Source organism: Rhipicephalus microplus, unplaced genomic scaffold, assembly GCF_043290135.1.
Source record: "Rhipicephalus microplus isolate Deutch F79 unplaced genomic scaffold, USDA_Rmic scaffold_14, whole genome shotgun sequence".
In the NCBI taxonomy this organism is placed as follows: Eukaryota; Metazoa; Arthropoda; class Arachnida; order Ixodida; family Ixodidae; genus Rhipicephalus; species Rhipicephalus microplus.
In genome coordinates, this window is record NW_027464587.1 from 24,681,576 (window position 1) to 24,708,985 (window position 27,410).

At 46.8% G+C, this 27,410-nt stretch overlaps 1 protein-coding gene across 5 annotated transcripts in view; it reads right to left on the reverse strand.

Moving 5' to 3' along the window:
* LOC119180745 (latrophilin Cirl) overlaps positions 1–27,410 on the reverse strand; it is a 490,851-nt gene that overhangs the window by 299,443 nt on the left and 163,998 nt on the right. For 4 of the 5 annotated variants that reach the window (XM_075882931.1, XM_075882933.1, XM_037431878.2 and 1 more), the window contains one exon: positions 15,353–15,466. In XM_075882931.1, coding sequence (XP_075739046.1) covers positions 15,353–15,466 — 114 coding nt within the window. Of the gene's footprint in view, positions 1–15,352; positions 15,467–25,275; positions 25,363–27,410 lie in introns of all 5 variants that reach the window. The other variant, XM_075882932.1, reaches the window with a different exon arrangement.

A 27,410-nucleotide genomic window follows, 5' to 3' on the forward strand; every position in this document is an offset into this window, starting at 1 on the left:
AGAATTGAATTCAGAAAGTGGCTGCAAAGGAAACGTGGACAGGGACTGAAATATTCACACAGATTACGGACTGCGTTCATGATGGCGCGATGGTGGGTAAATCATGAACACAGTCGCAAGGCGCACTCTGCGCTTTAAAGTACCGACACGAACTTGGAGCATTCTCAGCTTGTCACTCTGAATAAAAAAACGCGTGTCCAGAAAATTTAAAAAAATGACTGTCGTTGATTGATCGGTATGTGAAGTTTAACGTCCCAAAACCACCATACAATTATGAGAGACGCCGTATAGTAAAGGGCTCCGGAAATTTCGACCACCTGGGTTTTTTTAACGTGCACCCGAATCTGAGCACACGGACCTACAACGTTTCCGCCTCCATCGGAAACGCAGCCGCCACAGCCGGGATTTGATCCCACGACCTGCGGGTCAGCAGCCGTGTACCTTTAGCCACTAGACCACCGCGGCGGGGCAAAAAAAAAAAAAATGACTGTCGTAGTGCTTCGGAATGTATTCAATATCTGCTTAATATCGCCACTTTAAACCAACGGTTTCGGTACTGGGGGGGGGGGGGGGGGGCTTCGCAGTGGCGTGTCAACGCAAATCTGACATCACGGGAAGACTGCAACTCGCGACATACGAGCAAGAGCTGCCCGCGTTCCGTCATTCACACGCTGTTCACGAAAACAACTACGAGTGAATTGTCGCCCAGCGACTCCGAAGGCGACTTCTGCAATTCAGACTGCATGCAAGAGGCGAAGTTCGCAAGCCCAGCGGCGAATAGCGTCGACTTGTCGCGAAAATCACCACTGCGGGCTTGCAGATGCTGGGCGGCGGAAAATGCAACAGCAAAGTAATGTATCTTATAGGTGCTGTGTGGTGTGTGGCGAGCATCAATAGTGTACATCGTGGTGACGAAAGATGTCCCTTTTTGGGGTGCCTCAAGTTGTACTCTTTTCAGGCCTCCAAATAGAGCGAAGAGACGACGCATTGGCAGCCCATCGACAGCACCTTCCGAAACTGCATGAGCCAGGGATATCGCTCAACGTAGAGGTGATTGAATAAAGAACCCCTTCCTCTTGCCTCCATAAAGCAGAAGAACTTCACAAAAAGTCGCCAACTTCAACGAGGCAACAAAAGGAATCAAGCAAACGCCAATCACAATATTTGCGACAAAGCAAAAATAAAGAAAGAAGTCCCAAGGACGACTCCTTTGAATTCAAGAAACCTTTGTTTCATTCGCAGCACAGAAGGAACACTCGACTCCAAGTTCTCTCATTCGCCTTTTTTCACCCGTGTTCCTTTGTCTCTCTTTAACCATCAGTTTTTTTTTTTACTCTTCTTTTTTGTATCCTTTCCAGTCCGACATTGTTCCCCTCTGCATGCGCACACATGAGACGCTTTTCTCTCTCTGTTTGCCAACCTCGTTTCTTTTGTTCGCAGACGCAGAGTTTTCTTTTCAGTGGGCAACCTACCACTTCCGTCTATTTTCTTTTCGGCCGACAGTTTCATTCCGCAGGCGAGCACCAGATCGCGAGCAAACGTGAGGCGCTGTCTCTTCCGTCCTCGACCCGTTGACGACTGTATTTGTTTGTATCCTGATCGCCCTCCTCTTTCGACGACTGCTCTTCAAATAACAAACGGTCTTGATCCCTCTCCCTTCCGCCCTCTTTCTGCAAGCTCTGTTTCCACCAGATACCGTCGACGAAGATTTCAATATTGGATTTTGTCTACGAGTGCGAGGCCTCCTTTCGCGAAGGCTGAGTGGCGAACGCCTTCGCAGGGGCAAAAATCGTATGAACAAATAAAAAGAGAGAGAGAGACACGTCGACAATGCGAGAGCGGATACTATTACGCCAACTGTAAATTGAACTGGTCTCCGGCGGTTTTAATTTTTGGCACCTTGTCGTATCGTCGCTGCTTTTCGGCGCATATGTTCCCGGCCGAGCCCGCGTACGTGAGATCGCGCGCCGACAAGAAATCTTTTATTGTTCGCCGCTGCAAGTCAAGTGCCGGCCGTCGTGAACGTATATGCAAACTGTCGAGCAGACAATCGAAGTTCTTTGTTGTTTATTCATTTCCTCCGTTTTCATTTCTTTAGAAGCAAGCGGCGGCGATAGTCGACGTCTCTATTCGACGAGTCGCTGAATCCACTTCATCCTCTGTTATCCAACATGGTTTGCATTTCTTTGAATACTCTATTTCAGTTACTCTCTCATCTCATTTTCTTTTTACCTTTTCTCGCCGAATCCACGTCCCTTTCATTGCGTATCATCGTCGTGCATTTTTTCTCCTCGTCTTCGCAGCCAAACACGATCTGAATGCAAGCACTGCGATCGCCTGTTGTAGGGAGTTGTTGCTTACACAAATTTCAATGTTTCATTGTGCTATGTCAGACATTTCAACCATTCAAGTATGCGCAATGATGCACGAAAACTTTCACAAAAATATGGTTGGCTCAACTTGGTTCTTCCGTCACGGGAATCGGTAAAACACGGACATAAAACATTTGTGAAGGTCAGTGTTCACAGTGACATAGGTGAGCTTGCGCAGTGTCTATCGGTGTTATAGCACCGCTCCACGCGGATGTATTCATGCTGATGCTTAGTCATAGTGCTCCGTCCCGACGACGTCCATCATTAATGAAAAAAAAAACAACCTTGTGGTCATAGCTGTTTCTGTATAGCAGTTAACGGTGAAAGCGGATCCAGAGAAAGCGATGTGACCACCAAAAGTGCATGACTTCTTGGACGCTGAACTTGGGCTCAGATTTTGCAGCATGTCGGAGTTATTAGACACCACAGCCCCACCAGAGCAAAACGCATCGTGCGTCGTGTATGGTATGGTATGGAGAACTTCATTAAAGTTCTGAGAATCTAGGACTGATGTTGGCTGCTCCCACGTCGGGACAGAGAGACCAAGCCCTTCTGCCGCCACACAGGTCCTCTGGACAGCCCTTAGTTGGTCCGCCAGCGCGTCACTGTGCAGCATTCGCTGCCACCACTGTTCCCGTGAGAAGCCGCACCAGCCAATGCCGAGCAACGCCAGAGCATGTGTTCGAAATTGAGCAAGCCCCCACACTTACTACAATACATCGAAACCCCGCAGTCCGGGTTAATTTTATTCATGACAACCGAATTGGGGTACGACCGCACCTGCAGAAGTCCTAACGTAACCATGGCCGCGGGCGCGATTGCGGGGCGAGCCTATGTAGGGAACGCGGAATTAAAACAGAGCCGATGGGCGTCAATTTTTTAATCTTTCTTGCACAGAGTGCTATTTTTTGTATGGATAGATGCTATGAGGGACGCCGGCGCTTGGGGTTCTATTTATATGACCAGCGGCACCAATCAAGCATTATAAATAAAAATGAACGTCCAACTATGTGTCCAATAATGGTCGGTGATTTACCCAATGGATATCTGGTGGAGTTTGCACACCACTTCTAAGAATGAGAGCTTATTAACAATAGTGAGACTTGCATCATGCCGCACGTTTTCACATTTATATATTCGTACAAAAAACATGTTTATGTGCATTGCAAACTGCTATATTTCAACTGCTATTAATTGAAAAGTGTCATGACTTATGCCATCACATTTACCCGAAGCAGCATGAAGACGCAAACTGTATGTCTCCAAGATGTAACGATTTGGCCGCCGACTTTGTGTCTCCTCATAGCATCCGTCATGTATGTGTTCCATCTGTTACCGTCCCGTATGTATTTGATATGTACCCGTCTGGTGGGTCTTCCAACTGTCATAGTTTTGCTACCATGTTTATGTCTACTAAAGTGTGTGTATTGTATGCGTCCTAGAAGTAGCCTACCTTTATGCAGACCAGAAGTTAGGCCAGTTGATTGCCTGTACGGTGTTGCATAATGGGGGCTGCTATAAGTGGAATGTATATCAACAAGCATGTGAAACTGCGAAATTATTTATTTATTTTCATTTACACTGTATAGTTTAAAGCATTTTACAGACAATATTCCAGAGGTAACGCACATCAGCGGGCGGTTGAAGACAAATAAGATTAACAGACCAGCCTTAGCCTAATGAAGCTTGAACATATCATTGTCGTTTTAAAAGTTTTTACTTTTTCAGCATCTTTCTAGGTAATTGAGAGTACAATTATTTCTCATAAACAAAAACAAATGTTTCACGAAAAGAAGTCATCGCAACGGTTACTTCTGACCAGAAGGCTCTTTTCAAGGCATTCGAAACATTATGGAGAGTATACTTAGATAAGCTTTTCACACCCAAATTAGTCATCTGTTGTATAATATTACGTAAAGTATATCACAGTGATTTGTTCGGCTTTATAGCCTAATCACAAATATATGCAGCCTTACAAAGCATAAAACACAGAACAATCAAAACGTCAGAACACACTCGCGTGGCAATCAATAAATATGGCAGTAAATTAGGAATGTGATATAACAGTAAATTACGAATGTGACAAATACCATCAGTGCACTAGGAGATAGCTGGTTGGCACCAAACTGCAGTACTTAGCATCCATCATTGAAAGCAACACTACAGCTCACAACCAGCAGTACACTTATTGTAACCCTTGGCTGTTGAACTGAAGGACACGAAATCGAACCCCGGCTGTGGTGGCCGCAATTTTCATAGATAAAGATAGGCTTGAGTCGAAAATTTTTCATCGAAAAAGAAGGGCTGGAGAAAGCAATAGGTGCACTTCCCAGGCGGTTAAAATTTCTGAAGTCTTTCACTATGACACACCTGATAATCATATATAGTGGTTTTGAACACGTCAAACCCAGTAATTAGAATTCGTATTAAATATTACGCAAAATGAGGCAAGCAAATATCAGTATGTAGTTTAAAAAATGTCACCATTACCCTTTTAATCTATGCACGTAAGTTACAATATTCCAGAATGCCTTCTGTCAGTTATCATTAAAGTCAAACATGGTTAAGTATCACTAACATATCACACATAGTTAGATATCGGCAAAGTTAGGTATGATTAAGCATGACTGTAGGAAATCACTTGATTGCACTTACGACATTCAATTCCAGAAGACAATGAACTAATGTTACAAAAACACAATAAACTGAAATATTTAGCCAATTTTAGAATGAAAATATTATCATTGATATACTACAGCCTCATCGCAAAGCAAAAAGTTCAATTTTAAAAGTGACTAATTGCACAAGACACAAAAATTCAAACATGACGCACAAGTCTTGACGGCAGCTTAGTTAGTAGATTAAATAATATATATATATATATATATATATATATATATATATATATATATATATATATATATATATATATATATATATATATATTATTTAGTCTACTAACTAAGCTAAACCCGAAAAAGTGGATGGAGGGAGGGCCGCTGTGATAGCTCAGTGGTTAGAGCATCGAACGCGTAATTCGAAGGTCGTAGGTTCGATTCCTGCTCAGAGTTGGTAATTTTTTCATCCACTTTTCTTTCTTCCTATTTACATTCCATTGGTTTTAATAACTTCCCCTGTACATTCCTTGGCATTACTGTCTGTTATATCTCATTAATATTGTGTTAAAACACGGAAAAACGAGCCCTTAGGTATACACTTCTTTCCCTTATATATATATATATATATATATATATATATATATATATATATATATATATATATATATATATGCTGTAAAAAACGAAACAGCGCTGACACATTCAGAGATGAGCTTTGTACTTGCAATAAAATTCGGCCCTAAGAATATAAAACCGCCTTCTTAAATCAGTGATGTGTTCAGGGGGACTTCAAGTAAGACAATAATGTTATCCGCTACCTAATAAACTAAGAATAACAAAATTTTGGTGGCTACAATAATAAGTGGGTATGCTTGCACAGAAAAGTTTGTGGCAGTTGTGTTTCTACACAGTCTCGCTTGAAAAAATTCTTCGAGCATGTCTATGCTACGAGATATCCAGTTCCGAAGTTCAATTGTGCTTTTCATGATTACGCATGCAAGGCAGTGAGGATCAGGAAACTATTACCCCCTGGTGGTACGAGCAGTAACTGCAAGCTATCATTAGCCGGTAGTAAAAGGGTAACCATTATAATGTTTGCCTATGGCTTCGACCCATGGTCAGATTATATGCGGCCTATCAAGGAGTAGTAGCTGTGTGCTAGTGCTCACTGTCCTGCATGCATAATGATGCCAGCCGCAACTAAACTTACTTGCAGGATATCTAAGCACAGGCATGCAAACTTTTTTTGGATCTATGCAGAAATGTGACTGGCTCAAATTTTTAATCTATTCATAGGAGCCAGCTGCAGTCTTTAATAAGTCCAATATTGCATCTTATACAACGGCACGGCTGACAGTAATAAGTATTGTTGCACATTGTGTCCCCCTGAACACATAGCTATCTGCAAAGGTGGCTTTTACACACACACACATAACTTACAGCACCGACTTCTTCAAAGAAAAAAAAAAGGGGGGGGGCTTAATTTTGAACATCTTGAGTATGCGAGCTACTTGAAAAAAGCAACCAGGTGGCTCAGTGAAGTTCCCTTTCCATAAGAAACAGAAGCCATGCGCAGCTGTTGTACATCTGCAGCCCACGTTAAAGAACCCCAGGCGGCCCCGGTGGAAATTTCCGGAGCCCTCCACAACGGCGTCTCTCATAATTATATGGTGGTTTTGGGACGTTAAACCCCCCATATCAATCAAGAAACTAATCGTGGATGTCACGGTCATGATGCATTGCTACACTTTACCAAAGACGCTGTGAGATGACAGTAGTAGATATAAAATGCGTATATTTCATAGCTCAAAGCAAGTCTGTCATCGTGGCCAAGTGAAAAATAAAAAAAGTACATGGCCCAGTCCAGTGGATAGCGTACCCAGCATGTGTTGTCGCGAGCCCTGGAATCATGGGTTCGGCTCCCGTTGATGGAACGTTTTTCTTTGTCTGATCGTGCATATTTTTTCGACGTCATTTTCCTGACAGAAATGCGTCAGTGAAGTATTGGTGAGTCCCGCCACCAAACACTTTAGTGTTAAAATAATTGGAGTATGAAAAACAATGTCGCGCAGACAGCCGAATCCCCTAAAATAGCAATAAGTCTCATAAATCACGGACGCGGTAAAACGTTATACGACAAGACGGCAAGGGCGTAAATGGAAGACTTCCACTTCCCGCAGGACACCTCTGTAAGAGAGAGAGAGAGAGTGTGTGTGTGTGTGTGTGTGTTGCTCGATCGTGTAAATAGTTTATCATACGTATCATTGAGGATATTTTCAGCATGATTGGACGCAAAACCTTGTATGACGGCAAAAGCGCCTAATGAAGCTCTAGCGTCTTTTGTCCAAAGCTCGCAAACTGTTGCCGCGTAGCATGGCCACAACCCCAGCTCTGTCGAACTCCGTGATAGTGTTTAACGGAGTTCGGTGGAGGCCGTGCGACATATGCCAAGAAGTATACGTCATACTGCCTTTGAGCTGTCTGCCCTGTTAGGACTCAAGCGCACTTTGACGCTCAGTGCACGAGGCATAATTTTCCTCTCAAACAACCACGACAAGTCGACATTTATGTATACGTGTTCACTAGCAGGCCGCGTTAGTTGGCGTAATTTTTGCGCCGGAAAAGGCGAAAAGCGGCATTTGCAGCACAGGGCAGGCGCAGTAAACTGTCAAGGATTATCTCCCTCGTGTGCAAATATTCGTTGCGCGCGGAGAGCGAGATGTGCCAGAAACGGGTTGTCATGCTTCTTTAAGTACCTTTTGAAACTCGGTAGACGAAGCAGGAACGGCGCGGTCCATCAGCGCATGTCAGCTATAATGGCGGCACCCAAATCAGCGGAAGAGGCGGCGCTTGTATTAGACTGACACTCCGGCTGCTCTCGGGCAGCGAACGGAAGTAGGTCGAAGCAGGGCGGCAGCAGAGCGACGCGTCAAAATTTCGCGGCCGAGGCCGGTCTGACCTCGCGTCAAGCCCGGCCGACGTGATTGCACGGCGGCGTACGTGTGGTGAACGGCTACTTCCGGTACGCAAATGACGCCCGTCCACCAGGAGCGATGGGTCAAAGCGCAACAGTGTCTTTCCAGGAGAGAATCACGAAGGCGCTTCCAGACAGGAACAGCAGTGACGCCTCGTTTCACGTGCAGGATAACTTAATCGGTGGAATGAAGAACACGCCGAGGTTGTCCACTGAGAATGCGCATTCGTGACGAACCGAGCCCGTCGATGGTGCGCAGCCGCCAGACATGCGCTCGCCTAAACACGTTCCGCGCGTCTCGTTTCCGCAGCTCCACACGCAGGAGCATTTTCGAGCGACGCAAAGGAGGAAAAAAAAAAAAAACGAGCGCTTTGACAGGTCACCGTGCTATTGGCTATGACGACCGCGCGACACCCGCTTCGTGATCGACTCTTCCCAGGCCGATTCAACGTACTCGGTCTCACTCTATAACCAAGCTGGTTGGCTTCTTTATGTTCGTTTCTCACATCCACCCAGAGTTTCTCTCTTTCCTTTTTTTTTTCTTTTTGCCTGTGCGCTTTTATTTGAACACCACAGACTCCGACACAAACCGCCTTCGAATTTGGCATGGAAGCGTCGTTGAAGAGGTGCTTATGCTGAAAAGAAAGGTCCACGAAAAAGAGAGAGATTGTTTATTACACAAATATTTTTGCGAAGGCCTATGTGTGTTGGGCAAATTTGGAGCTGCCCGGACAGCCCACTCACGAGAGGTAAGAAAACAACGCCAATGCCTCTGGCTTCCTTCTTGTGAGCAGTGTCCCAACCTGTGCTCAACTTGTACCAACTAGCCCACATTACTGAAGAATGGCTCCCTTCCCGTGCTCGGGAGCCAGGTGGTGGTGGTGGTGGTGGTGGTGGTTGCGATGATGCAAAGGTGGGGTTAGCCTGGCCTAAAAAGCCGGCAATCGTTCCGCTTGAGTATCTCTTAAATTATAGGAGTCAGTCACCAAATGTAACTCAGTCCAGTGTCTCGCAGGAAAGTCATCAAGATCTGTTGCACGCTCCTCCTCATCATCGTGTTTCCCCCAGGAAAAAAGAACATCTTCCTATGTCCCGTGCTTGTGACAATCTTTCTGCAAGCTGTGTATCATCTCTGTTCTTTCTTTGTCAAACTGCGGGCACAGCCAAATGAAATGTTCGATGTCACCGATGTCACCACAAACGGCATAAACCGGGGAAGCGCCCCGCCCAGTCTTCAATGACCAAGCCAGCGTGTCAGAGTCTGTTCTTATAGGGTGAAGCAGCGTCGCTTGTTCTCTGGGAAGTCCGTGTACTACGCATGACTGAAGCGGAAACTTGTGGATCACCCTGAAGTGATTGCGTATTACATTTTTGTTGTTCTGGTATGTTTTAGGAGCTCTTATTTTCAGAACGCATGTTCGCGCTTTGCGTGCAAGAGTATGGGCTTTTTCATTGCCTTCTATTCCAACGTGGGATGAAGTAGACTGAAATTTCACATTGAAGCTCTTGCCGATCAGGTGTTTGATGAGCGCCAGAGATTGTCTTGTGAAATTTTCTTGAGGTAGCCCTCGATGCAGTCGCTGCAACGCCAACTGTGACTCAGTCAGCACAACCACAAATCGTGCAGAAAGCCCTTGCGATTTTCGCTAAGCCGCGGTGGTTGCTGTGCTTTCCACTGTTGTAGACGACACAACACCATCCAGCTGGCCCGACCATGACACGCCCAGGAAAGGTATGCAGAAAGCCGCTGCGCAGCTATCCGTCTGTGTGCACACCGATCCATCAGTGTAAACTTGTGAGTGACCACGGTACATGGTGCTCAAAAGGTCCAACACTAGAAACTTTGCTTCTTCAGCTGGAACAGTGCGCTTCGTCGGCAGTTTAGGGACCCTGAAGTTACATGCAACGTCCACAAAGCACCATGGTGGGTCGATGGGGCTCCGTTGAGGCGATTTCAAGCCTAAATGTCAAAATGTTTTCAGCGCCGCAAGAAAATGTGAGTCAGGTCTTGATTTTTAGCCGTCGGATAAAGGCCATGCCTGTGGATGACTATAGCCCAGTCTTGCTAGCTGCGTCAACAAAGCCTGAGACGCCATTAGGAGGAGTGGCAGAGACTCGGCTTCATTGCTGACCTTCTGGTTTGACGCCGCCTAGGGACTCCCATCGCATATCGAAGACTCTTTCTGTGCACTGTCTCTAAGCGTTCTAACTGGCTCGGTGATGGCGACATCAGCGGCAGCTGAAGAATGCAGCTTCTTATGAGCGCAGCATTCAGCTTAACCATCGACAAAGGATTCTTGCCCCAGCGTATACCTTCATGCTCTTCAATTTTCATGCTCTTTCCGGGGGTGCGGCGGAAGTCAACGCACCTTTCGCTGAATACCAGAAGCCATTCCATTCGTCGCGCAACGAGTGTTCGTTTCCTGGGCGTTACCATCAGCGATAAGTTGCTAAGGCGACGAGCAGTTGATGGTATTGTGGTCACATTCATGCAGAGAAACACGGGAACTAGCTCTCGCAAGAGACGCTTGCAAGTTTAAACGAACTCTTGAGCTCTTAGGCTGCCCAATGGCAGCCTAAGAGCTCAAGGAAAAAACCAAACGAAAGTTCTGTATCAGAGAGGTCTACTCTTGGCTGACAACACCAATTTACTCTATTACAAGTATTGTTGAATTTAGCAGCAGGAAATGTGACGGCACTGTGCACTAGAAAAACGCAACATCGCTCTATATATAGCTGGCCTGACCCGCTAGCACGATGTGATCGTGACGATGCGTTAAATTGAAACACTGAACTCAGGAGCACGTTGCAGCAAGGCCAGTTTACATTTGTAGCCAATAGGCAAGGTATAAACAGAAACATTCACTCAGTTTTATTGCAAAAGTTTGACCGTAGGCGTAAAAAAGTAGACACATACATAGCGACCAGGTTCCGCAGTACACACCTGCGCATGCTCGATAGATAAGACCGCGAGCCCACGAATCATAATGCACAGTCATCGCAGAAAAAAATGGCACGTTGCTTCAAATTATTATTGGAAAACAGGTTTGTCATTATTCCTCAAAACTGTCGGCAAGATTAGAGAGGCTCTGAGTTTCCTTTTCTGTACGTACGAGAAGAAAATACGAATGTTGATTGATTTGTGGTGTTTAACGTCCCAAAACCACCATATGATTATGAGAGACGCCGTAGTGGAGGGCTCCGGAAATTTTGACCACCTGGGGTTCTTTAACGTGCACCCAAATCTGAGCACACGGGCCTCGACATTTCCGCCTCCATCGGAAATGCAGCCGCCGCAGCCGGGATTTGAACCCGCGACCTGCGGGTCAGCAGCCGAGTACCTTAGCCACTAGACCACCGCGGCGGGGCGAAAATACGAATGTTGAGAAAACACTACAGTCACCTCTAAATATTGGTGTTTGTACATGAGAAGTACACTGACTTCCCTGCTCATCCACGCAAAGGATTTTAATGCATTCTCGAGTATTTTAGCCGGATTAACTGAACTACCTACAACTCGTCGAGCGCAGTTTTCAGGCTATTTTAGGAATCATTACGTAACTCCACCTACAGAGCTAACTGTGTAGTTAGACCCAAGCAGGCGCCGCGTATGACGTAGCACCGCCTCCTTTGTTTCTTTCAATGCGAGTGCAAATGTGCGCTTCTCAACGGTCCGCCTTGGTTCAGGGAGCGGTCGTGAGAGAGAGAGAGTTTCAGGAAGGAAAAAAACGCAACTTCTGCAGCCCTAATTGGGAGCACGGCTCAGCGCCTTAAGGCGGGGAGGGGGGAAGAGGGCATTAGAGATGTGAAGAGAGAAGAATAAGAGAAATGGCGTCCATGACCAAGGACGTGGCGGGCGGCTTCTATAGCCGGTTGTCATATAGTCCAGTGTCATCAAGAAAGCGAAGAACCACCTTGAAGACCTAGGTGTGGTGCCCGCAGGTCCCTCTGTGTAGCTGCGGGCAGACCATGGCGACGTAGTGCGGCGAGCAAGATGCCGAGTTGTGTGCGAAGCTCTGGGCAAACACACAACAGGTGCTCGTGGTTTCATCTGCCTCACACGCAGTGCACGCAGGGACGAGGTTCTGCCAAGCTGATGACGCCGGGCCGCAGGCCAGGAGCAGCCGATGCGTAAGCGAAGTAGCAGGGACCTCCCCTTCCTGGTGGGGTTGTGATGCGGCGCTACAAGATGGGCAAGATGGGTAGAACTGCTCGCGTCACACCTTCGTGCAAGCGCTTTGATCCGAAAATGCGGTAGACGTGTTTCCCACTCCAATATCATGCGTCTGTCACATTTGTTGCTTCGGGTTCCTTCTTTGTAGCTTGAAGCAATGCTTCTGCCACAACACAGCACATGGCACGCAGCGCTGCAGTGGCACGTCCCCTTTGTTTGCCCGCATAGCGCCCCGAACGGCGACATGCTATGTCAAGACAGATGCTTGGGCTAGTTGGTGATTTGGAATCAACATATTTGCACAGCGCAAGACTACGAGTAGTTACGACGTAACTACAGAAGAATAGACAAGGACAGAAAGAGTGCTGTAGCACTCTTTCTGTTTTTGTCTCTTCTTCTGTCGTTACGTCGTAACTATATACTCGTAGTCTTGCGCTGTGCAAATATGTTACTATGTCAAAAGAACGTTTTTTTGTTTTTTTTTTACAGATCCAGCGTGACCACCGCCACTGTAAACAGGAGGAATGCAAAACGCCGCCCCAAGAATCCGTACACAACTGAACAAAAAGAAAAAAAATACTTCATATGACTTCCTTCGTGAGCCACTGAATGAGGGGTTGTCTCCCCCACGACGGCAAAGCACACACGAAACCTAAGGAATGGGCGAGACAGGAAAGGGCTAGAGGAGAGCATGGTAAACGGCTGATTTGGGCACATCTGGCGGGCATTGGTAAAATATGGGAGGCATTGGACGTAACGAAGAGGTGGGGCAGAAACTCTCAAATGGCGTTCTCCGCCAGTCTAAGTCTCTTCGCTTTTCATGACTTGTACAGAGCCTTCTTGCGCTAAAGTAGAGTCATTCGCACTGTAGCAGGGCGATTTGCAACCACAAGGAAAACAAGTATTCAGCTCGGTGTCCCTTCACAAGCCTCCGAAAACGCAAAAGGCGAGCGCGTTGTTCTGTTTTTCCGTTTTTCGTTTTTCGGGTGCACTCTGTGACGTAAGAAAGGTGATTCACGTGACGTAATTGAGGTAAATACTGTCGAATGGTCGATACTTCAGAAGTGTCAGCTGAGAGTTGTCTACTGCATTACTTTACCATGATGCTGCCCACCCGTTCCGGACCAGAAAATGTAATCAGGTAGAGGACTCAACACTTCTGCCACAATACACATTTATATCTCTCTCCCACCCGTTTTTCCTAGAGTCGCATAACTTTCGCGCGCTATGAACGGATTACATTTCATTTTGCGCGTTTCCGACGCCGCGAGTGCGCGTAGCACCGACCAGCGAGAAATCATGGAGGGCTGAACGCTCAGTGCTGACGTTGCATGCGTGTGCTTTGAAGAAATAAGCGGGAAAGTGGAGAGCAGCGAAGACGAGGAGATGTTTCTTTTTCCGTGGCTATAGAGAAAGAAACAACTGCATCGTCTACGTACATTCGGTGCGTGGTTAGGGGCCCTTTGAAACGAGAGAAAAAAGCATCCACGCCACAACAAAGGGCGCACATTTTCCGCCACACTACCGAAGACATCCTCGGCGAGCACTTTCCCGCGCCGCCACCACTGTTTTTCCTCGGTAATCCACAAATCTCGGTTATACCACGAGACACGGGGCCGTGATCCAGAGAGAAAGAAGCCACACTTTCGGGTCGAACCGCATTGACCACCCGAAAAATAAGGGGGGAGGGGGCAGAGCACGAACCGCGACAAACCGACGAGAGGAGCGTGGGAGCGATGTCTCGAGTTACGCGTCCCAGCGGCGGCGCGCTGACTGACGGGCCGTCAAATCGGCGAGCCGAGTTCCCTGTCAACCCCAAAAGGTTTCGTGTTGCGTTATCCCGGCAACCCGAGGGAGTAGGGATGTCGCAATTCTCTCGCGCCGCTCCTGTTGGTGTTCCCGTATAACGTTTCCACGAGGATCGCGCTGCGTGCAGTGCGTGACTGCAGCCGATACGAACACGCGAGTGAAAGAAGAAAGCCAAGGGACAGAGATCTGCTGCATTGCTTCCACGACACAACGCGCTAATGTGCGTTCTGTGGAGGATGGCTGGGTGAACGGATAGGACTAAAAGTGCCCACATACAGTATAGTCAGGAAGCATAACTATAGAACGCTACGCAGCGTGGACTGAAACGATTTCATTGACGCCAGCGCCACGAAGATTTGGGTTTTGCTGTCGAGATGTTGCAAGTAGTATTCAAGCATGCCGTGGTTTTATCTCGGCTACAGCTCCAGTACTTGGCAGCTGCCATCAATCAAAGCAGTCTAGACCACGCTGCAGAGCGCTCGAGCTCGCAGAAGACTGTACACGAAGCAGCATATACAGCCATTGATCGGTTCGTTTCGCTCTGAGAATAAATGGAACTCGCGGGCGGCCATGCACGCCTGCTTTTTAGTCGATCAAGTTCCTTGGTCCTTTCTGCCAGTCACTAACCAATAACTTATTTTTAGCTTCTTTAGGGAAATTTTCTTTAGCGGTATTTTATGTTTAAAACGGAGAAATGGGGTGCAGACACGTTGAAGGTTGGAGCAAAAGCAGAGCTCTGCATGAACATTATCAGTTTAATTTGGCATCGCACTTATCCGCGTGATGACGCAGGTTTTGGAGAGACGCCAGCACGAAAGAGGCTAATCTCAGGCTAATCTCAGGCTAGAGGAAATCTAAAGCTAATCACACAGAGCGGGTGGCAGGGTATGTTTGTGAAGCATCCATTACGTACGAGCAAACTAATTTCTTGGAGGCGTATTCTGTTCAGTCATCCCCAAGTTTCTCTTCATTTTTCTTTAATACTTTAGTACGTCATACAGAGAGGTCGGTTTAGCCATGGGTGTTCGTTTCCGTGAAGTGTGCGGCTTACAACATTCAAACATCGATCGTGAACCAATGCGCAAGCTGTGTCTTGCACAGAAAAGAGGGAGCGCGTAAATGTGGGCGCTTTTGTTGTACGCCGGTGCTACTTCACGTTAAGTACAATCTTTACCGCTCACGCCGAAATAACAACACAGAGAGACCTATAGCATGCAGTACGATTACACCGGGCATCCTTACGACGACGCTCTTGGCGTATATATTTTGACAGAAAACAGTAGCTACAGCAGCCGGCTCGGCGCTCTAGACAAGTGATTTTGTCTGTCACTGAAATATCCGTCTGAGCATCTAATTACAGTTTCGCGGCAGATATGATTGCGCATGCGCGTGCAACGACACTCACCGCCTCGTCGTGCACCAGCTGGCATCGGCAGAAAAGAGGTGACGATGCAGAGTAGCGTCAGCGCCGTCCCGCGGACACTGTCCGTCGCTGTGCGAACGCACAGCCTCATGGCACCTGCAGAAACGAGAGAATGGTTGAAGACGACTGGGCATGTTGCTTCGCGATCCAGAGTGTTCAATCGCGCAAACAAGGCAGGCACTCAAGCAAGAGACGAGGACACCCAAATTCCCGATAAATGTTTACTTCTTCGAGCACGCATTTTTTATACAACCGGAGAAGTGCCACCACACAAGCACTAACAATCAATCTCTTCAACAATTCATTGATTGATATATAGGGTTGATTGATTGATATGTGGGGTTTAACGTCCCAAAACCACTATATGATTATGAAAGACGCTGTAGTGGACGGCTCCGGCAATTTGTTGACGTATAATGTTTAACGTCCCAAAACCACCATATGATTGTGAGAGCCGCCATAGTGGAGGGCTCCGAAAATTTCGACCACTTGGGGTTCTTTGAAATGCACCCAAATCTGAGCACACGGGCCTACAGCATTTTCTCCTCCAATTTTAGAAATCAACAATAAACTTCTTAGCGAAGAGCTTGCCTTCCTGAAAAGTTGATTCCTCATTAGTACACGTGAGGTGGCACTCCCGAGGTTTTATAAGAACTGTTTATCGAAGGAAATAAACTATACTGTTGGTATTTCGCGCTTTTTTTTTGTCGTCGTCACTTTATGAAATCGTTGTCCTGTTTACGAATTTCGACACTTCGACAGACGAGTGCCTGTTTTAGCACTTCTTCAGAAGGCATATACAAGAAACATCACCGTGTACATGCACTCTCACCTTAACATGCATTGAGGTGTTTCGCGAGCGTTTGTGCAATTTTTTGAATGGAATGATACGAATAATATACTAATAGAACTAATAACGATAAGAATGGCATGATACAACTAACAACACAGGATCAACAGAAGACACGTTTTCTTAAATTTTCTTTTATTATCAGTCCCAAGCTGTCCAATACAGAATATTTCAACGTACATGTATACGGTGATCTAAATATTTCATCTTCAGCAAAAACTGTATTCTGAGAGCACCATTCTTCAGCGAAATCACAAAACAAAGCAGCCAGTTGAGCACGCCTTCGAATGCTATCCAAGGCGGTCGCATTTTCGATGGAAGCGAAAATGATTGAGGCCCGTGTACTTTGCGATGTCGTTTTACGTCAAAAATCACCAGATGGTCGAAATTTTCGGAGATCCTCAACTGCGGCGTCTCTCATATCGTCGTTTTAGAAAAAATCGTATTATTATTATTATTATTATTATTATTATTATTATTATTATTATTATTATTATTATTATTATTAGGCACCCTTTCGAGCCTGTAAGTGAAGCGCGTAACCGAGACACCTGGCTTTTTCACGGACTCCACGCGGGAGCTCGCTGTTCCCGTTCTGCTTTTGCAGATGGCCGAGGCTGCCCATCGTTGAACGGGCGCGGCTTCTTGTAATAGCGTCCAAGGAGAAGCGACGTTTATCGCACCATTGCACGCCGACGTAACTGGAGGTTTATGTCAGCGAAAAAAGGTGACGTGAACCATTTATAATCGCGACCAATAGCGGCCTACGGACAGTTTGGTGCACGCGAATACGTTTTTCTGCTCGGCGCCGGCGCGTTTTCATTTGCTGGAGTCTGTCCTACAACACTCGGCGCGTCCCTTTTATGCGTCGAGCTCCACGGGAGGAAGAGGGAGAACCCAAAACGTCATAAATCGCCGCGGTGGAAGAGGAGGAACGGATGCGAGGAGTTGAGGGTCACGTAAGGTCAGAGCTGGAATCCAGCACGCAGACGGTTGATAAATTGAAAAACGAGCCGTCCATCATGGCGGTCCCACCAAATCCCGTCTCTTCTGCTGCTGCTGCCCAGGCCACAGTGATATGCAATGCCAAGGGGATCACGCTGGTCGAGTCACGTGATACCCGCCGATAGACTGCGGGCGTTTCTTATTTTTGCAAACGCGATCTCCCTGCCGCCAAGCACGTCATGATCACGACACTCGAAGAACTGATGAACGAATCATCTGATGGCTGAAAGGGACGATGAGACTGGTTGGTTTCTATTTATAAAGAAATCGAACAGCGCGAAATGGCATACCGTATATACATGATTTTAACGCGAGGGGTGACTCATCATTGCGTAAAGTTCAGTAGCGACTGTTAAGCACGCCGTCCTTGTCCCTGAGGGATTGCATTTTTGAAAAGGGCATCAGTCAGTAATCCAAGTCACATATCTTTGAAACGAATGCAGTGATAGTAAAATGCACATTTCATCGCATGCCATCTGGCAGCAGCGTGCGAGTATTGACGCTGCGTATTTGAGTTCAACAAAAGGAAATATAAACGTTCAGCTCATCCAGATGTATCACTCAGACTAAGACTCACCAATATCTTTCTCAGCTCAACTCGGGCTCACGGCAACATCTTAGTCTGAGTCATGGCTCAGTTTGCCGATGTATCCTTTATATATATATATATATATATATATATATATATATATATATATATATATATATATATATATATATATATATATATATATATATATATATATATATATATATCTGCTTTTGCTGCAATAAACTATTTTGTTCGAAGTCCTCCTTTGTCATCCTAATGCTAATTTGCTCTAAATTAACATGATATACTTCATCTAGTTCAAGTACTGATTTAATCTCCCCCTCATACATTCCCAAACGAAGCATCCACCTCTTTACTCGCATATACTCTCCACCCCGACCTGGCCTCAGCACTGTGGGAACCTCCAGCTGCGGAAACGTGCTCAGCGGCCCAGCAGAACGCTGTGGTGGTCACAAACAGAACGCGTAACTGCGGGCGCACTCGCGCATAGCCTTCTTACTTTGCAGCTACATAATTTATTGCAGACACACACACAGGCAGCTTCGACAGCACGATTCTCGGTCTGTGCGCGCGTTCGACATGGAGGGAGGGCACGTACTCAATTCTCCAGCTTGCATCCAACTCGTATAGAATAGTACATAGGCGCATGGAATCGGAAACGTGTAAAATGTTTTGGAATGACTTTCGAGAAACGAGCAGCAGGTTGTAAGAAAAAAGTGTACAGATTTGAAATATTTCCAAGTAAATCATTATTATTGCTTTAAAGCACCTACCGAGCCTGCCTTCCATCTGACGCAAATACTTGTGGCACTTCTTGGATTAATTTTTTATTACACATACACAACAGTAATACAAGCAATGGTAGAGAACCTTCGAGGCTCCGTGTTCGAAGAGCACAGTTCATTAGTGCACGTATAGATGGCAATATACTAAAGCCGTACGGAACAGTTGTTCGGGAAAGGTGAACTTGCACCAACCGCTTAGACTTATTATAGCGCCTTTTTACGAGGCATGGGTATACATTAAACAGGCGGACAACTTTTGCAAGAGGAAGCCCAGCGATTTTGCGCCCGATGATGATGATGACTCTCAGAAGAATGGCACTACCCACCACGAGGGATCGGTCATGAGGCGTGCGGCAATAGAATTTGTGAAACGAAATAAAATAGACTGTAATTTATTATTAAAAGTAGAAAAAAGAGGGGGCAGAATGTGCGTAAAAAAAGATCACCTAAATAGGAACAAAAATATTGGTAATAATTTTGGTGTCTTTTAATGCAATGCTTCCTAAAGCTAAAGATACAAACTAAATATTTGATATAATTAAGGCGACAGCATAGATGAATCATAGTGATCTAGATGCTTTGATACATTTAACCTGGCATTTGCTTTGATTTTTTCAAATAAATAAACATAGCTTTGTAAATTATCCTGTCAGTGCTCTAGTGCCGACGAGCCCAGGGTGAGAAATGCCGATGTAGAAAGCTCAAGGCCGCTTTTTTTGAATAGCTGGTTTTAAAAACCTTTGCCTTGGGTTCTATTGTCTTCGACACTCCAAGAAGAAGTGCTCGATTATTTCTGCTTCATTACAGAATATACAATGGATTGACGGATCGAATCAAGGCCTGTGTAAGTAGAAATTCAATGACGCTATTCTGCATCGCGATTTTGTTACTGTAACTTCCAATTCTCGTGCTGCACCATGAGCTAAATCGCGGATACCTAAGGTGCTGGAAACTTGTATCGCTATGCACAGAAGTTTTGGTATGCTTCTCGCGCAGACAATATTTTCTGAATTATGCGAGCGTGTTATTGCGGGATGGGGTTAGAATATTTAGGACAGCTCCTTTAGCAAATTCTGCTGCTAAGGCGTCCGCCTCTTCATTCAACTCTAATCCAGTGTGGCCTGGTACCCAAACCAGACGGATGTTCCGCACATGATTTGGCATGTACGAATAAAGTTCTGCGAGGTAGCTGATCAAGTGAGATGCTACTAGCGCAGTGCACTTGGTCAAGGAATCTGTTAACACCACTACTGAAGAGATGTGTGATGGGAGTTTACTCAGTGCAAGAACAATTGTCATTAATTCTGTCTAGAATATTGGTGTGAAATCGCGCAAGCGAAGAGAAAAGGACCAACTAAGATCCGTTGAATACATTCCCACTTCGGCCTACATGTGCCGAACAGGCAAGCCAAGGAGCTCGCACGGCCGCCAAATCTACTACGGCCCCCGAGTGGCGGATCGGAGGCAGCAAATCCGACGTAATCCCCGAGCTGTTCACGGGCACCATTAGGCCGGATCAAGTGCGCTGCGTGCGCCAGAACCGGAGCGACTCGAGGGTGTCATCCGGCGGAAGCTTGTCACACGGGCACCCGCGAACACCGTTTAGCTCTTTCGTCCTTACGACAAGAGGAATGCGGTGCGTGTCACACGGCAACCCTTACGCAAACGAAGGTAAACGGAGCATTTCGCAAAGGACATTCGACGATCTCCCTTTGCAGCGGGACGAAGTACTCTCGCTCCAAGTATCGGCAAGTCAGAAAAAAAAATCAAGCAGTAAATTGCCACAGTGACAACAATAAATACATTTTGGCAATATCAAACGTTCTTTTGTTGCAGTACTCATTCATGACGTGTGTTTCTTTGGCGCGGTGAAGAGGGCATCGTCCATGCGTCCGGTTATTGTCGTCGCCGTGTTTGCGTGGACCGGGAGAGGATTGACTGACAACGCTGAATCATTGTCACCTGCATCGACGGCTGCAGGAATGGGTAATGGGCCCAGACCTAATTCAGGGGTGACTTGGGATGCGCTCAGCAAACTAGGAAACGCAAGAACTTTGGTACACGGGCTACAAAACCTACTAGTCGCCGAGCAAACAAACATAGCGTTAGGCACAAGGCGGCCAGCGTCGCTGACAGTACTGCTACAATTAGCAAATGTGATTCCATTTGAAATGATTTCTAATGCTTTGTTGCATTCAGACGTACTTAATATTGTGTTCTCGTAAAAACCGCATAATGAAGATTCACAAAAAAACACCTGTAGATGAAATTGAGATACTTCTGTGAAACTCAAACATTGCTGGCCGACCCACTCGCGGCAACTATTTAAACCTTGTTATTGCCATGTGACCCTGATACAACTCCATCTCCGTCGAACGACCTAGCGGAGCTTTACGTTGACAGAATTTAACAGAGTTCGGTGGTGGCCGTGTGGCAGGGGTATCAGAGAGCCGCAGATAGACGCCATTTAGACGGGCAGAGCGTGTAAGCTACGCCTATTAGCGAGCACTCTCCGAAAAGCAGCGTGGCTTCGTTCATTAACTGCGCTATGTGCACACTGCCAGCGGATGCAGATCAAATGGAGGAGTCCAGCTTCACGACTAAGATTGAGGGACATCAGAGTATACTGTGCATTGCACATCTCTAGGTAGCAGAGTTGCGCGCACATCTGGTTAGCAACCTCAGCTATGCGGTGAAGCTGCCCACAGTTTCTGCAGGCGACATGCGTGCCACATCGCCGATCAACCTGTTGGGCGTGTCGAACATCAACGTTACTATCGGCGAATAGCGTCCATCCAGTTCACTGAGGCGACCTTGTCGAAATATGCAAACATTAGCCCGAGGATCAGCTTCACCGTAACGCATGGTTGCTAAAAGCATTCGGAAGACAGGCACAAAACTGTGCTACCTAAAGGCGGTGTATGCAGTGGGACATGCGCACATGGCGCCGTCATCGGCAATGGGAAACAGGCGGGAAAAAGATTATCATACCGGCAGAACAATGCTCGTCACCAAAAAAGGACTCCATGTTTCACTCAATGGAGACCCCCTGTAAAACTGCAGTGTCGCAATGCAAATCACGTGTTACCCCCAAGTGATTCTAACGGGCTGCGTTCAACTGTCCTGAGAAGCCACACAATTTGTAGTGCGAAACTGCAGCTTCACCACATAATATTTCAGAGCGTCCCTCTGGCACAGAAATATGGAAACAAGTAGTATAGGTGTCGCCGAATTCAGCGCATGGCAAGTGAGTATATATGCCAATAACAGCATCGTTATCATTGTGGTGCAATGGGTAGTCCAGTGAGAATAGTTTGAGCTGCGAGATCCCTGCCGTACACTGTAAACAAAAATAAGCCGAGATGGGAGTAAACGACTTGTCCTCTAGCGCATGCCCCGATGGTAGTTTTATAAACACCGCCCAGAGGGAGTATTACTCCACAACATGAGGGGTTTTTTCGATGGCTCTAGGGGAGTTTTTGTTTCACAACCATCGGGGATCTTTTTCAGGTCAGTATGGGAGTAAATTTTTACATCCACTGAGAAAATAAAAAGAAAAGAAAATCACTTCCGCAGCCGTATTATGTGCGACGTAACTTTAACTCAGTTACCTTCGAAGCACACAATATTTATCACAATACACAAACATGCACACAATGCTCACGTACTATTACAGCACTTACACACAACACAAACACTTCACGCTCGCGCTTCACACCCACACTTCAATCACCGGGTATATAAGCACCATATTCTGACCTCACATGTAGCTCTGAAGGGACCCTCCTTTTATAAATAATTAAGCAATATACATGCACAGCGTAAATATATGGTTGCGATGGCCCGATGCTAGCACTTGAACACACATGCCTTTTATCTTAAACCCATCTAATATATATTTAGTTTTTAACTATAGCAAAAGTTCTTTGTCAGTTGGTGTTTGGTCGTACAGGCTGCATTTGCATTAGCAGTGTGCGAACCCGTAAAGTGCAATGAATCGTACGCAAAGCCCGAACGTCTGTGCATGAACAATTTAACGACGCAAATTCAGCAACTTCAGCGATGAACCAAGAATCCGAGATACACCGCCGCTACAACGTTCGACGACTAGGCCTCACTCAGCAGTACGGCACGGTTACACGATGAATGAGAGCTGTCGATCACAAAATTCTTGCTGCTTAGCAGTTTTCCGCTCGTTATTTTTACCACGCACAGAAATAGGTGTCCGCGCAGTTTAAGCTACGGAGCAATTGACTTAAACGAATGAGACAGTTCACAGTCGCGATTCCTGTTTCTCGCATGCATTGCATGGGCATGCATGCGGCACGCTGTTTCTGTGTGTCTCCGCCTCGTTCGGCGCTAGCCTTCGAGCTAGCCATTTGACAGCTGCGGTCGCACGGCGCAGAAGACTGTTATTCATGCCAGCAGCCTTTATATATCTGTTGTGAAACACAATCTTTGCCTCGCTGGTGGCCGGCGCGCAGTGCGAGTTCGCTACGACGCCGACTTGATACCGACAGCATAGGGAGCCCTCCTTACCGCTTAGATTTTGCAGCCGGTGAAATACGGGTGACACTGCAAGAAGCCACCATCGGCAGATTCGGCGCGAGTGCGTCGCCGGCGCAACTCTCACACCGGTTGCTGGCCAGCCTGCCGTGGTCGAGCGAAGCCTACTTCGGTCCACTTCGAAGTCTTAGACGGTAAAACTCCAGGAGCAGTCGCTGACGATCGTAACAGCTTACTTATCTTACCGTTAAATTATTCTTCGAAATCTTTTGCAACTCGGTCTTTTGAAGCACGGCATTCGCGGCGTTTTGTTGAGGAATCGAAATGATGTCCAGCGTGGTTCAACGGTGCGAAATATCTTGAAATGTTCGCACTTAACACCAACCGGTAGTTGCAAATCTTCGCTGCACTCATAATTTTGTTGCCTGTTCACACGGTCAGCACACAAATGCTCACACAGATGCTCACACGGTCAGCCACACAAAACACTGGCGCTTCACACCGACGTGCAAACATATGCCCGTTCACAAAAACAGACACACATACATACGCACGTCACGTCCAAAAAGGCTTTTTAAAACTCTCATAGGCAGTTTCAACCATGTGACCTGGAACTCCGTTGGGAGTCTAACATGGTCTTGTCGTTCATAAACTACGTCATTAAACAGGGGGCGTTTTACGACATGTGCTGAGTTCACTCCGTACCGGGGAGTATATAATTGGGGCAGGCGAGTTTTGAGGGCTCATATGCTGGAGAAACTCCCATCGCGGCAAATTTTTGCTTACAATGTAGGACACAACAAGTTCAACATTAATTCTCAACTATAAAAAAAAGACGTGCCTCTTCGACCAAAGCCGCTTCGTCTGATTCAGTTAGGAGCAAGCACCACGTTGTCGCCATAGTCTCACCTGTTTTAAAGCTATGTTTGTACAACAGACGTATATTATTATTACGTTCAGCACGGGCGCTGTCGTACATCATTGAGGATGGTATCCACGACGACGCTGTTCTGTGTGCCATTCTCGAGCAGCCGCACACAGCCGGCAGCCACTGCAGCAATCCGCGATGTCTATACGGAGGCCCGCACAAAATATAAATTCTTCTTGAAAACGTAGGGTCGTCTTCATATAAGGTTAAAACAGTATTAGTATTCAGTATCTCATAGAATCAGTTCTTTATTAGATAACATTAAAAAATTGTCGTTGTTTTAAGCGACACCATTATTAGATGGTATATGTGAGCGGTATTTCTGTCTCTGTATTTTGCAATAGCTTAAATACACAACAGGCAAGATACATGAGATGTTTAAGTAGGCCATATCAATATCAAGCATGCATGCAACACATCACACTTCACATAGTCAGCAGTCACTATTTGGAACACGAAACGGGCGGATTGGAACTTGTGGCGTGCGCTCAATTACCCTCCACTTTTGTATATATAACATGCCAGATAGGCGCGCTCTATGACCAAGCCTGGCGAGCCACTGTAGCCAGTGGGGTCGTGGAAGAGGGGCACCTCCCATAGCCCTGATATGAATAAATATATTCTCTCTGACTACAGTGCCGCACTCACTGCAACGCCGCTCGAGGCGAGGTGTATCGTCAGGCGCCACACTAGCGCTGCCGGCGTTTCCAAAGTGGAAATGCCTGTACACAATTTCCCCGTTTCAACTCACGGAGTGAAACAGGACAAATCAGATCTACGTAATCCACATACCTTTGTTTTCCCCATCGTCGGTTTAAAGGGATACTGAAAAAAATTTTCGTCGCGAAGATTTTTCGCCACACTGAAAGATTATACGAGTTGAAATCGATAAAGAAAACGTTCATTTCAGGCAGATACCAGAGGAAAACAATGTATTTCAAGATCATTTCTCAAAACTCCTCGTGCAGCTGCCGCGCCGTAAACTGCGCGCACTCTATAGCCCGGTTGTGGTGGGTGGCGCTTCCCTAGTCCGGCTGTGGGTGACGTTACACTCGCCGGAAACAGGCGTCATGCTAACCATACTAACAATGTACGCCGTCACCCGCGTCTATCAACTCGCTCAGCCGCCCCACGGTTTGCAGAACTACTATTATCAGCACTGGCAGCGAACAATGCTCCCCGCTGGGGTAAAACGCATAAGCGCTTTTGTGAAAATGGGAGAGAGCGGGATGAAAGAAGTTGTTGAGAAAAGCAGGAGGAGGACAGGCACTCACGCACCCTGTATGCACCTAGGAGGATGTGACGTCACGGCTGAAGCTCATGGGCAGCCGCCGCGCGCCGACAGTGCACCAAAAACACGGTTACCTGTGCAAAAATGCACGAGATAAACTTTGTTAATCGGAACAGTGGCATCTTCGAAGTCGAATTTCAATGTTTTAATCAGTTTTTTTCTAATTGTTGCACAGTATTTCTTTAGGCCATATCAGCGTAATTCCTGCTCAAATACGTATATCAGAGCAACATTATTAGGAGAGGCAAGATTCGTCTCGACATGACGTGATTATCGCTAGCAAATGCATATAAAGGGTTATACAAAAAAATTTTGTGGTATACGGTACGAATCCGGGGAATAATAAAATGGCTTTGACTTTCAACGACAGTTAATGGACTACTATTTCGTGTTTGTGCGTAACAGCTCTTTCATGATTACGTGATCACTGTGCTGTCATCACGCACCATGTGGCCATGACGCTAACCTAGCAAAGATCGCATACCGTTCCCTATTTCGAGTCTCTGCATGCGTTAATGCAGTTCTGGGCTTGCACTGACACCGCTGCAACAGCCACATTTAAGCATTAACACGAAAGAACGCAAACTTTGCACGCGGTGTCACACAGGTGCTGTGAGAATACATCACATGTCGCTTCCTTAGCTAATCACGCACAGAGTACCAATGACGTCTCAGCGACATCGCTATCACAATGAAGCATCTTTATGACCATGTCGTTATGCTGCAGCCTTAACGTCATCCAAGCCGCCATGTTGTGTCTTCCTGTCGTTACGTGCGAGCTGTCAATACGCAGATGACCCGCATTATATATAAGACACATGTCAGCAACACACAATCACCCAAACTGCCTTCTTACTACCAATCAAGAAGATCCATGCATGACCCGCATGACTTCAAGGCCCTCATGCACTTTGCTTCGAGCAAGGTCTAAAGCCACAACATACTAATGAGAGACGCCCTAGTCGTCTGGAAATTAAGTGTACTTGCAGGCTTCGTGAAAGTGCACCGACACCTAAGTACACGGGCCCCGAGCAGTCCTGCTTCCGTAGGCGGCCGCCGCGGACTCTCCAATCGAGGGAACAAGAGCGCCAGCTCGCCATTCCCACGTGGCCCACCGTAACGGCGACGGGCGTAAACCAGCAACGATTTCGCGTCGCACGACTGGGGCGTATCAGGAACAAGCGGCGGCACGTCTTGCGCTTTCGCACCAGTTTCTGCCGTCAGGAAAGGCGTCGATCATGTCGGCGCGCTGATCGCGCATTCATTTGCAACAGGTCCGCGCACACAATGCAGAGCTACAGGAAACTCTATTCTCCCGTGTCCTTCAAGTATACGTTTTTATATACATGCTTACGAGTTGCAGCGCTTGGTATTACGGGACGTGTATACGAGACAAAGATTACGGGCAAAGTGGTGCACAAATGGTTCATTCAGGTCTTGCGAAGTGCCGAAAAAAGGTAATAACTAGACAGGGGAGAAGAGGTGGAAGACGGTCCGTAGTTAAAATGCACTAAAAATGATGCCTTAGTCAGCACGAACAACCTGCGCGAGGAATGTAGCGTGCGTGCAATGAAGTTAGCGCGCGCGCTGTAGGTAGACCCCGCATGACGTTCCGAGCGAACTGCGGGTAAGTTCAGACGGAGTGGCGTTTTCGGTGCCGCCATTCGGTATTTCTCCTCCTCCGGTAATCGATGCGCAAAGGCGCACTAAATTCTCGTCTCACGGCACGTAATATACGCGTCCGATCCGCTCGGCCAAACCCGATCGGAGCCGACGCGTCCTCGCCGCGGGGAGCCGGCTAAAGACTTTCACGATCGACGAGCATGCCTCGCGCGGCCCATCGATAATCCCCAGTGCGCGGGGATTACCAGCTCAACGCGTCGCCAACGCCGCCCAAGATCGCGTCACCCAACCCCCTGCCGGCAGGGGCGTGCACGCCACGACGATTCCTGGCCGTGACGGCTCCGGCAGATGCGGCAGTTGCGTGCAGCCCCCGGCCGTGCGGCTGCTTGAGCAACGTTGGTAAACATGTTACATCCGGCGCCACTTTTTTTTTTTTTTGAACATGAAGAATGCAAAGGGAAGCGCAGGGCAGATGAGCGCCAACGACCGAATGTGTATT